Source organism: Lipotes vexillifer, unplaced genomic scaffold (genome assembly GCF_000442215.2).
Source record: "Lipotes vexillifer unplaced genomic scaffold, Lipotes_vexillifer_v1.1 scaffold1164, whole genome shotgun sequence".
Taxonomy (NCBI): Eukaryota; Metazoa; Chordata; class Mammalia; order Artiodactyla; family Lipotidae; genus Lipotes; species Lipotes vexillifer.
In genome coordinates, this window is record NW_006788578.1 from 793,823 (window position 1) to 806,641 (window position 12,819).

At 37.7% G+C, this 12,819-nt stretch overlaps 1 protein-coding gene across 1 annotated transcript in view; it reads left to right on the plus strand.

The window, feature by feature from the left end:
* CBLB (Cbl proto-oncogene B) overlaps window positions 1-12,819 on the plus strand; it is a 213,974-nt gene that overhangs the window by 109,786 nt on the left and 91,369 nt on the right. The window contains exons 4-6 of the mRNA XM_007461677.1: window positions 1,373-1,529; window positions 7,319-7,440; window positions 10,057-10,194. Coding sequence (XP_007461739.1) covers window positions 1,373-1,529; window positions 7,319-7,440; window positions 10,057-10,194 — 417 coding nt within the window. The remainder of the gene's footprint in view (window positions 1-1,372; window positions 1,530-7,318; window positions 7,441-10,056; window positions 10,195-12,819) is intronic.

Genomic DNA, 12,819 nt, shown 5'->3' on the forward strand with positions numbered 1-12,819 from the left:
AAAGAGTGTGTTCTTCAAGGGCAGAGATAGTTTCTCGTATTTCCATAATTGTATTTCTCCACAGTGTCCTGCCGTAGCAATGAACAGATCACATAGACTGGTGACGCTCCATGAGTTGCCCCCAGCCCAGCAACATCAGCATCACCTGGGAACTTGTTAGGACTGTAAGTTGCAAGGCCCCACCCCAGTCATGCTGAATCAGGATATCTTGGGTTGAGGATCAGAAATTTCTGTGCTAACAAGCCCTTCAGTGATTCTGATGCATGCTCAAGTTTGACAGCCACTGCAGCAGATAATTATTGAATGAATATGAAAGTTTTACATTTATGGTGCCGCTTCACTGGGAGGATTAGTGTCAGATGGGGCCAATTTTGTCCATTCAGCCTGAGTTTTATTTCTCAAGAGATACAAGTAAAGAAAAACCTAAGATTTAAATATTTGCAATCTTAGAAGAGGGTGTATATAGCTTTTATGCTGTCCTGTTATGAAAACTGCAGCTTAAAATGTTTAAAATATGAAATGATTGCTTTCTTCCACCTGTTCAGGAATAGGCATTTAACATTCCAAAAGGAGGAAAAGTAAGGAACGAATAATGGATGTTACTCATTTTCATGGTGGGGAAGAGGTGGGTGAATGTTGGAAACTGGTCAGGTACAGGATGGGTTGGAAGACTTTCCCCTGCGTACCATTCTATGCTCTTCTAAATTTTTGAACCGTGTAAGTGCATTATGTAGTAAAATGCTGATATGGGGTATTTAATAAGATTAAATTAATGAATAAGTTGAATAAATAAGTTTCCATATGATAGCCAGTGGGGTTGGTTAAAAGTTATTAAAATTTCCCTTTGCATTAATATGAAAGGTTAGATAAAGTGGCTTTCCATCTCTGTTGAACATTATCGGGGTGGTGGCAGAAATGTCTTAATGACTTTCCACCTGAACTTTCTTATGCACTGAATAAAGAATTCTTACTGTTATATGAATCCATCATCTTGTTATTATTTTAAGAAAATAAATGGAGGGGAAGAATTTAACTTGATTCAAAGTTACATAACCTTGCATATACAAATGAAGAGGTCAGACCTACAGGACATTGATCTAATACCTTCTTCTGAAGTACTTTTAGAAGTATCTTGATAGGCAAGGAGAGAAAAATTGATTTACATTTTTGTCACATTCTTAGCAAATGGAGAATAATCCGGTTAGCAAAACCCATTACATATGTTCTGAATTATGAACAGTATTCTCAACTGTTTGTCTTTTAGTACAAATGCAATTATATTAATGGTATGATTGAATTGTGCTGTTTCAATGGAAGGTATGTCTTAAATGACAGTTGATTCATTTTTTTTTTTTTTTCTTCTCTCGCACAGAACTATTGTACCATGGAAAGTATTCAGACAGTGCCTTCATGAGGTCCATCAAATTAGCTCTGGCCTGGAAGCAATGGCTCTAAAATCAACAATTGATTTAACTTGTAATGATTACATTTCAGTTTTTGAATTTGATATTTTTACCAGGCTATTTCAGGTAAGCTTTGTATTTGCTTAATCCTGCCCTCTCTTCCACTTCCCTCCCTTCTGTGTGTGTGTATGTGTCTCTTTTTCACACACACATGCATACATACAAATATATGGGAAATGGTCTCATTTTTGGTAGTCTGCAATTTTAAAGCAAGTTTTTTTGGTTATTGCTGTAAGTTTAGAGTTTGAGTTTGGAGGATCTGGTGTTCCGAGCCTGGAGGTTGCTTATTAGCTTTGAGAAGAATGATGTAAAGGAGCTTTACTTTAAAGTCCCTATTTGGTTTCTCACTTTACTTTGTTGCTCATTTTAGCCCAGTAACTGATAGAGCGCAGGTTTTTTTGTTTTTTTTGTTTTTTTTTTTGTGGTACACGGGCCCCTCACTGTCGTGGCCTCTCCAGTTGCGGAGCACAGGCTCCGGATGCGCAGGCTCAGCGGCCATGGCTCACGGGCCCAGCCACTCCGCGACATGTGGGATCTTCCCAGACCGGGGCACGGACCCGCGTCCCCTGCATCGGCAGGTGGACTCTCAACCACTGCGCCACCAGGGAAGCCCAGAATGCAGGTTTTATAGGTGGGCATTTGCTGAGGTTGTATCCCAACTTCTTCTCCCCTTTGCCTCCCACATTCATTAGGTGAGAAGGGAAAATAGTGAACCTGGAAATAAATAGCAAACTCATCCTTTTCTGTATAGGAGATTACTGTGATGTGTACTGTTTTTACAGCTTGCTTTGCTCTTTCATCTGTATATCACAAACATTTTTCCATGTCAGTAAGTATTTTCATCAATATAATTTTCAATTTTCAGTTGCTACAGAATATTCCATCAAAATAGTCTGTCATTAATGTAGCAAATCTCTCATTTGGGAAATTTAGATTTGTTTTCCTGTTTTTTTTTTCCCCTAATATAAATGACTTTGAGATTAACCTTCTTGTCCTGTTTATTGTTTTTGGTTTTTAATCATTCTTTTATAATTATCTTCACATAGCTATTCAGAAGCAGGTGTCACATAATAAAAGCTGGGTGCCATCATTTTGTATTTTTGTATGTGTTGATAGAATTACCCTAAACATGAAGACTTGAAATATGCTTTGAATTTGCCTCTGCCACTAAATTGCATATCATCTATGAGATTCATTTCAAGTAGTCACAAAGTGAGAACCCCACCTAAAATCCTTATGATTCTAATAATAAAAATTATATAGCAAGTGATGTTAATTGATCAAAAACCAGGCTTGCTTATATTCTGACACAATTTTTTTTATTATTTTAGTCTGCAGTAAAATTTATTCTGTTTGAAACATGCTTTCAACAAATGTTAGAGTATAATATTGGTTTTCATGTTTCTCATGTTGTAAGAATTTTGCTTCTCTGATTTATGACCCTGCTTGGTACTCGCCCGCAAAGATCGGGTAACCAAATTATGTAAGAAAACAAGATTGCATGGTATTAACTTTTAATTTATGAAAGAATCCATTAACAGAGGGCAAATTAACTCTTAACAACAATACTTATAGAATACATTTTACTTTATTACAACTTTATAATCATAATTCTACCTAGATGTATAGAATAGGAAATTAGATAAATGACTGCAGGAAGTATGCTTTTGGATATTTTCAGTTTACAGCAGTTTCATTATTATTCCCTTGGTATACGTACGTTGTCAGTTAATGTTTTTCCAATGACTTTAAGATACATTTTAGGAAAAGGTTGTGTTATCTGATACTGATTATTTTATAATGGAACCTCTCCTTTCTTTAAAAGTTTCTGATAATTTTGCAGATACTTCATTTATTTAACATGATACCAAGACATTCTAATAGTAGGTGCTTTGCTTCTTCCCCTTGAGAAGGAAGAGAACAAAAGTTATTTTCATACATTAATCCTAGCTGTTTATTCTAGGAGGAGTGTATTTTCCGTGGGGAGCCTAGATGACTTTTTAGTGAGGATGTTAAACACTAGAATGCCTCAGAGTTACATATCAAAGGTATGAGGGCAGCTTAGTGTTGGTTAAGCAGTTACCCAAACAGCTACTTAATATGTATACATATTTTCTTACAAGCTGTTTCACTTTAAAACAGCCCAAGTAATCTCAGCACTCTAAGGCACATATATCTTATTTATGCTCATGGGGGTGGGAGAGGAAAAGAATCTTTTAAGTAGAGCTACTATGAAAAGTATTAGATAACAAAACCAAAGCCTTACTAGCAGACCAAAGAATGCCTAGTGTCTTTTAAAATTCATAATTACAGGGTTTCCCTGGTGGCGCAGTGGTTGAGAGTCCGCCTGCCGATGCAGGGGACACGGGTTCGTGCCCTGGTCTGGGAGGATCCCACATGCGGCGGAGCGACTGGGCCCGTGACCCATGGCCGCTGGGCCTGCGCGTCCGGAGCCTGTGCTCTGCAACGGGAGAGGCCACAGCGGTGAGAGGCCCACGTACCGCAAAAAAAAAAAAAACAAAAAAAAACAAAAAACACTCTTAATTACAGCAGTAGCTAAAGAACTTTTGTTAGCCCCTGTGTGTTTCTCAGATTCTTCACCTCTCCTGATTTCATTATGCTTAGACTGTAATCATATATGTGCTTTACAATACAATAAAATTGGTTGTGTGCACAGAAAGTACACGTATTAACGTTTACTGATCTTTTATTTTTATATAACTTTAACAATTGAATAATACTTTCTTGTTATAGTTGTGTATTCTATATGAAAGATGTAAGTTTTGTGGCTACTGTAACTGCATGAACATATATTCTGCTGCAGCTGTGATATTGGTGGTTAATTGGTAGTGACTCCTTCTAGCTTTAAATGATTGGGAATAGAGTATTTAACAGAGCGGCATCTGAAAGAGGGCAGGGTACACCGTGAGGATTGAGGTTTGACATAGAAAACTAGCATAAGGGTTTGCAGAAGGTGTCGGTGGAGGTGAGGAGGTGAAGTTGAGACTTGCCTAGGAAACGAAAGAAGCAAGAAGCTGGTGGATTCTGGTTTTTCCTTTTTCCTGTCTTCCCTCATCCTCATATTTTGCCAGAACTTGAACAAGTGCTGGCAGTCATTGGAAAGGTCTTGCATGGCCACCTTCCTCTGTCTGCCTTAAACCTTATCTTTCTCCCCTCCACGTAGTTCAGAGATGCTGGGATCGGCAAGTGCTCAAGTCCTGGAATGGAAAGACAGGGCTTTTGCTTTCCTCTTCCCTCTCCCTGGGGCTGCTGCTCCCTTCTCCTTCCATTTCCCCACTGTAAGAGAAGACTGGGTTGTTGAGAAATGGGGCAGTAAATGGGATGAGTAGGTGCAGGATAAGGAATGAGTGGTTTGGGGCAATGTACTATTGACTGTGGAATATATAGCATTGTGGAACAGGGAGAAAAAGAAGAATAAGAAACTCATCTATTGTAGTGAGGATTAAGAGAGTATCTGGGCAGACCAGCTGAGGCCCTACTTCCAATGTAGGTTGTAAGGCAGTAAATGGTGAACACAGTGGCCTTTGGGAGAATGGAGGGTCTAGTCTTCTTAATTCACTTTATTAATTTCTGTAGTCATTTAAGAATCTCCAAATAACTTGGTGTTGGTGTGTGAGAAAAGATTTCCTATAACCTAGAAACAAATTGTGAAAATAACCATTCTCCCATCACTTTGTTTTGCCTCCTTTAAGCCATTAGTTGGCAAAATACTTTAAACACACACACACACACACACACACACACACACACACACACACAATACAAAACTACCAGGTGTTTCTGACTGTGGGTTGCATTCTCAAGAAAAATAGTACACAGACTCTTTCTATTACATAAATACTGTTGCAATTAGAATCTGGCCCTCTGGATTATTACTAAGAAATGGTTGCTAAATACTGCATTTGGCTCAAAACTCCAGTTTCTTCTTTTTTTTTTTTGCTTGTATTTGATCTGTGCATTGGCTCTCTATAAAGTTCAGCATTTTGTAAAACAACTCTTTCATTAATTTGTGTGGATTTTAATGGAAGTGACCCAAATATTTTGTATTTTTTTCATCCTTGTCCTTTGTAGATGAGAAAGTAGAACAAAACAAAACAAAACTCAGTGACTATAATAGTAATTTTTCGGTTTTTCTAAACATATGCTAATACTCTTCCAAGTATTGTTTATGTAATTTTTAGTCATCCCTTAAGAAGAAAATTAAAAACATGTTTGTTTGTTTGTTTTTTCAAGTACATAGACAGAACCTCTCATAATAAGTGTCTCCAGAGCTCATTTTCCCCCAATTACGTATTCTAGTGTGATGGGGAAATACCCTAAAGATTTTTCTTGTTATTTTGGAAAAGGTTAAACTCTTCATTACTAAATCATTCTTTCCCTTGTTATCCTTATCTCAAGGGATACAATCCTTAAAGAATTGCACCTTGTAAATTTGAAACTTGCTTAACAATCACAAGGAGCAAGTCTCAAAACAGACAAAAGCAGGAGCCCTCCACCAATAATCATGTCTAGGATGACTATTTCAACAACTGTCACTTGGCAACACAAAATACCTTTTTTTTTTCCTTTTATGTAGAAGATTTGAGTTAATAATCTGGCACATCAGATAGAGTATGCTGCCAATTCCTTTGGATAAATGTAGCTTCAGCCTTAAAGATATGGCAGAGATGATTCATTCACACCCTCAAGCAAAGTTGTCTATTACTGGCTGCCTTTCTTCTCTTGCCACGGTAACTGGAGGGACAACTAATCCTATTAAAGAGAGAAGGATACTAACCCTGTATGTGTGCGTGCATGTGTGTTTGTGTTTATTTCTGCAAAAGATTTTTACAGAGCTCCCCTCTAAACCATAAACTTTTCTGAGTTTGTGATTGTACATGGATAAACCAAATGTGAGTACAGTAGTCTGTTACCAGGGGGGTCGAGGCCTTGCAGACAAGTCACTCAGTAGAGGACCTCTTCAGCTATTCCCCCAGCCTGATCACTATGCTCTGACACTGTGCATTAGTGCCTGGTCTCCCTTTGGAAAGCAAGACAGGTGTGTTCCTTGTTCTCATGTAGCTTATGGCCAATGTGTAGACTTTGCCAAATCACTTACATTCCATGATAGAGTTTTTTGTTCTACAAAGTGAGATGTCTAAATGCAGAGTAGTGAACAAAACAGACACACAGGGAGATGAGGCATGAGATGAGAGTTAGTGGTTTTAAATAGGGTGGTCTGAGAAGGCCACATTGAGGAAATGACGTTTGGAGAGGAAGCGGTCACATGGATATTTGGAGAAAGAATTCGGGTATAGGGATCAGCAAGTGCGAAGGCTCTGAGGTGAGAGAATATAATTATGTTCAGGCCAGCAGCAACAAGGCCTGCGTGTCTAGAGGAAAGGCAGAAAGTGGGAGAGTCACAGCAGATGGGGACAAAAAGGGAACTGGGGCTCAACCCTGCAAAGGTCTTTCTAGGCCATTTATAAGGACTTTGGCTTTTACTCAAAGTTAGAGAGTTTTGAACAGAAGAGTGTTGTGGTTTATGTTTCAAACTGATCACAACTGCTGTATTGGGAATAGAATTTGTAGAGAAGAGATTATGTGGTTTTCCTTTTTGCTTTCTGTGTTTTATTCTTAAGAAATCTGTTTTCTGCATAATCATATTTCCCCAAAAAGAAAATATATAATTGCATGTTTGCTGTTAGGTAATAGAAGTTGGCCTAAACCCCGTAAGCTCATATTCACTTAAAAAATATCCAGGAGAATTTTAGTATGTGTATTAAATGGTGGGTTGTTGTGTAATTGATAGTTGACATTCTCTAGGTAATCTTTTAATTTATTTATATTTTTAGCCTTGGGGCTCTATTTTACGGAATTGGAATTTCTTAGCTGTAACACATCCGGGTTACATGGCATTTCTCACGTACGATGAAGTAAAAGCACGGCTACAGAAATACAGCACTAAACCCGGAAGGTAAGACTTTTTGGCAGTAATATTATGTGATGTACGTAAAGATGAAAAGTCCTCTGTGATTCATTCCTAAGTAAATCAGTAACACCCATGGGGATGAGGGGAGGGAAATGCTAATAGACCAAAATAGTGCTTCTTAATTCAGTTCTTCAAATTGGTACATTGTGCTTGTTCTGAAATTTAGTGTTCATAAAGTGAAAGAGGATATGGTAGTATGTAATTTGATGAATTTAGAGAGTAAGTCTCAGAGTTTCAAATTGGAGTAGGATATTAGCATATTAACTGTTTTCATGACACATGTTTATGTATACAATTAGGTGTGTATATTTAAATACTTGAATATTGTGCTAATGACAAAATAAATCAGTTTCATGTTCATTATTTTAAGGTATTTTTTCAAGACATTCAATTTGGTTCTATGATAATCACATAATTACATATAAATACATATTAATGCATGTAAGTACATATACGTGTACATATACATGCATGACAAACACATGTAAGTACATAGACATATAAGCCCATTGTTAACAATCCAAACCAGTTTCATGTCCTTGAGAACGTCTTCCATAAGACCCTCATGCTTGATGTTGAAATTGAGTGAAACTCAGAGCTTGGCTGTGTGATCAGCCCCTCTGGCTTTGACCGAGAAGAGCACACCTTATTAATGGCAGATCTGGGCGGGAGAAAGTCTCTCTCTCTCCTGGTGCAGGCATTTTCCCCATATGCGGTCTAGAAATGCACCAGGCACATAGTAGACATTCGTGCTGTGGCAAGCAGTGTGCTGGGTGCGACAGTAATGACAGTGGAGATCTGCCCTCCTTCACTCTCATGTTTCAGTAGGAGACACCATCCCAGTGTTTGTGAGTGCACTGACTTTCACATAGGGGTCATTTCATTTTAGGAATGAATTTGGTGGTTTTTTAAATCTACCTTTTTCTTCTAATATCGTTTTATTTGATTTGTAGTGCAAATGTCATTTGTCCTTTAGCAAAGTCTTTTTGAGTACAGTTATTGATGATTCCTTTCTTCTCTGCCATAATGAAAAATTTCCACCTTTTTTATTTTTAAGAATTTATATGGTATATTAGAAGGAGGTAATGGGTACAGAAAACAGTGTGGCTCCTGTGGAGTCGTTGGTTTAGACTGAGAGCTGGTTCTCATTGTGACCACAAGAGCAGGCCAGATATTGTGCACATTGACAGTGGCTTAGGTGAGTCATTTTGTTTCATTCAGGGATCTCTCATAACCAGATTTTTCCATAACTTTTATACCCTTGACTGGCGTCAAAGTGTCTTCTTGCTTCTGGAGTATGATTTGAAAGATGTAATATGGTTGGAGTCACAGAATCATGCAAATTTAACACAGAAGTCATTTGGGAAATTATCTTGTCCAATTCTAAATAAATAAAGTAACTGAGTCCTTTTTGTGTTTTGTTCAAGATCATGGAGATAATTAATGGCAGTGTTGGAAGCAAAAGCCAGGTCTCATTGGAATAGTTCTCTTAAGATAGTACCCTCTGAAAGGATGTTTTCCTTTCCTTCCCTTCTTGCCCTGTAACAATGATTTCTTCTAAGTTTTAGGTAGTTAAAGATGAAATGATTAGACTGTGGTAAACTGTTACAGGTAAGGTGTGATGAGGTGTTTAGGAAAACTCAGTGAACAAATCAAATGATTTTGACAAATATTTGCTGGATATGTGTTTAAGTGGTCCTTTCTCTTGGAAAGTGGTTCATTTCTTTGGCTTCATGGTAAAGAAAATAGTTGGGTCTATTACAAGGACATTTGAGTTCTTCAGAATGTACTTTATTTGGGATCCAACAGACAGTCATAATAAGTCTGTGTGGAATTACTTTGTGTGATTACGATTAAGGATCCTAATAAGGGACAGGTTGATATTTATTTTCTGGCTTTCTAGGAGAAGATGTTTTTAGAGTTTCTTGAAAAGTCCTTTCCAAAATTTCCAAAACCAATATGAAGTTCTTAATATTTAAAAATCATAACTTCTGGGACTTCCCTGGTGGCACAGTGGTTAAGAATCCGCCCACCAATGCAGGGGAAACGGTTCGATCCCTGGTCTGGGAAGATCCCACATGCCGTGGAGCAACTAAGCCCGTGCGCCACAACTACTGAGCCTGCGCTCTAGAGCCCATGAGCCACAACTACTGAGCCTGCGTGCCACAACTACTGAAGCCTGTGCGCCTAGAGCCCGTGCTCTGCAACAAGAGAAGCCACCGCAATGAGAAGCCCGTGCACCACAACAAAGAGTAGGCCCCGCTCGTCACAACTAGAGAAAGCCCGCATGCAGCAACAAAGACCCAAAGCAGCCAAAAATACATAAAATAACTAAATTTATTTTTTAAAAAATCACAACTTCTTCCTTTCTTTAAAAACCCAGTTTTCTTCAAAGATGAAACCACTTAAATGGAATTATTATCATTGCTTCTTTTACAGATCAATAAATGGAGAAGGAAAATGGTGTAAAAATAAGTTTGAAGATAGAAATTCTAAATGATTCTGTTTATTCTTTCACTTAAGAAAAATCTAACAGATTGTTTAGTAGTAGTTAGCTTACATTTTGAGTGTGATTAAACGTAATTTTCTTATGTTTCACAGCTACATTTTCCGGTTAAGCTGCACTAGGTTGGGACAGTGGGCCATCGGCTATGTGACAGGGGATGGAAATATCTTACAGACCATACCACACAACAAGCCCTTATTTCAAGCCCTGATCGACGGCAGCAGGGAAGGATTGTAAGTATGAGACATGGGAGTTGGGGGTGCTTATTATTCACAGATGTGGAAGATAGAGACCGCTTTGCGATGGAGGGAATGGATAGTGAGGCTGATGTTCAGGCTGGTTTTTATTTCAAGACTAAGAAATGGATGTTCCTTAGTTTTTATTGTTCATCTCTTAAAATAGTCATTTTAAAGTAACCTAATTATTTGATATATTTTTTCTAGCATGGTCTAAACAATCTTCGAGTCTCAATATTGTCTTACAAATATTAGAAGTATACAGTTGTATAGGTACAGTTGGAGAATGGACTCAGTGGCATGATTATTTGATTGTTCCCTACCTAGCTCTGCTTCTGTGCTCCCAAATTGCACTCCCAGTCAGTGTAGGGCCTCTGAATCCTGTTGGGATCATGAGAAGATTCTGACAGGCTCTGTTTTTGGGCCATTGGTGAAGTTGCAGAGGGTTCCCCTGTATATGGGGTTGCTGCAGACAGCTCACAAAAGCAACCCCCCAAAGAGCCATCCATCAGCTCTTCTCTCTCAGAAAAATACAACTGGTTATTAAATGGGCCTGGGACTTCATTTCCATGGGGAGCACCATGCTGGTGTGTCTCTGAAACGTGTCTTCCTTCTCTCCGCCTTCCTTCCTCTGTTGCTCCCTCTCTTTCGTCCTTTTTGTTCTTTTTGTGTTATTGTTGTTTTTTTTTAAATTGAAGTATAGTTGATGTACAATATTATATAAGTTACAGGTGTACAGGATAGTGATTCACAATTTTTAAAGGTTATACTCCATTTATAGTTACTATAAAATATTGGCTATATTACCTGTGCTGTACAATGTATCCTTGTAGCTTATTTTTACTATAAAAGCTATATTACCTGTGCTGTACAATGTATCCTTGTAGCTTATTTTATACCTCTTACTCCCCTTCCCCTATATTGCACCTCCCCCCTTCCCTCTCCCCATTGGTAACCACTAGATTGTTCTCTGTATTGGGAGTCTGTTTCTTTTTTGTTATATTCACTAGTTTGTTGTATTTCTTAGATTCCACCTATAGTTGCTATCATTGAATTTAAGTGTATAACATAGCAAATAAATTCCAACATCAAATTACAATGAATTTTTGTATCTTTCACAGGAAAAGAACTTATTAACTAAAGGTAGTTTAAAATTAGATGTAAAACGGTATATATTGGGATAATTCTTTAAAATAATTGACTCCTATTGCCTCATGTAACCCTTAAATTGCTAGTTCTGCTTTTTATGTTCACTGGTAATACCACATTTTCTTTTTCTTCTTCTTATCCTTTTCTCATCCCTTCCCTTCCCTTCCCTTCTCTTCATGTCTCCCTTCTTTTACTCACATCAATAATAAATCCATATTCCAGAATTGTATGTTAATAGCTAAGTTCAGTTTATCTTAAGCTGTTTTTTTAAATTTAGAAATAGATAAATTCTCCTTTGTTTTTTAGGTTAAGATTGCCTTTCTTCTCCGTACATAAAGTTTAGACAATCTGATGGGTCCCTTCATAGTAAATATGTCTTTCATTCATTTTAGTCATATGCTGTTCCCTTCACCCTTTTGTGGTATTTTCAGTGTCACCTCCATCTCACTGACTTTTCTTGTCCTTTGCCTTGCTGAGTAACTTAGAGACATATGTGCTCCTACTTGCTGCGGCATGGACTGTGATAGAAGCCTAGCAAGAGAAAGTCCACCAGAAAGAGCAAATAGTTTAAATTTTCCAATAACAAAAAGTTTTACTTTTCCAAAGTAATTGCAAAAACAGAAAGAAAACGTGGTGAGATCTATGTGAAGAGATAAAAGTTGTGAATTTTCAAGAAATAGTTACATAAGAATTGTATGGCAAACTGGTACCAAATGTCTATTTCTCTCTTTTTTAAAATTATCATAAATTTGCTATTCTGTCATTTATACCTTACCTCTGGTGCATCAAAGATTCATATGTGTAGCTTTCTGTTCACTATGATAAGAGGATTTTTGTTTTGAAGAAAATGTGCTTCAGAGTTTTAATTTATAAAAAAGAGGTTATGAGTGGTACATCTGTAAATGGAGTAATTTTGATATAGCTATTTTTTTAAACATCTTTATTGGAGTATAATTGCTTTACAATGTTGTGTTAGTTTCTTCTGTATAACAGAGTGAATCAGCTATACGTATACATGTATCCCCATATCTCCTCCCTCTTGTGTCTCCCTCCCACCCTCCCTATCCCAACCCTCTAGGTGGTCACAAAGCACCCACCGAGGTGATCTCTCTGTGCTATGTGGCTGCTTCCCACTAGCTATCTATTTTACATTTGGTAGTGCGTATATGTCAGTGCCACTCTCTTACGTCGTCCCAGCTTACCCTTCCCCCTCCCCATGTCCTCAAGTCCATCTCTACGTCTGCGTCTTTATTCCTGTCCTGCCCCTAGGTTCTTTAGAACCATTTTTTTTTCTTTATATTCCATATATATATGTTAGCATATGGTGTTTGTTTTTCTCTTTATGACTTACTTCACTCTGTATGACAGACTCTAGGTCCATCCACCTCACTACAAATAACTGAATTTCATTTCTTTTTATGGCTGAGTAATAACAGTCCATTGTATATATGTGCCACATCTTTTTTTTTTTTT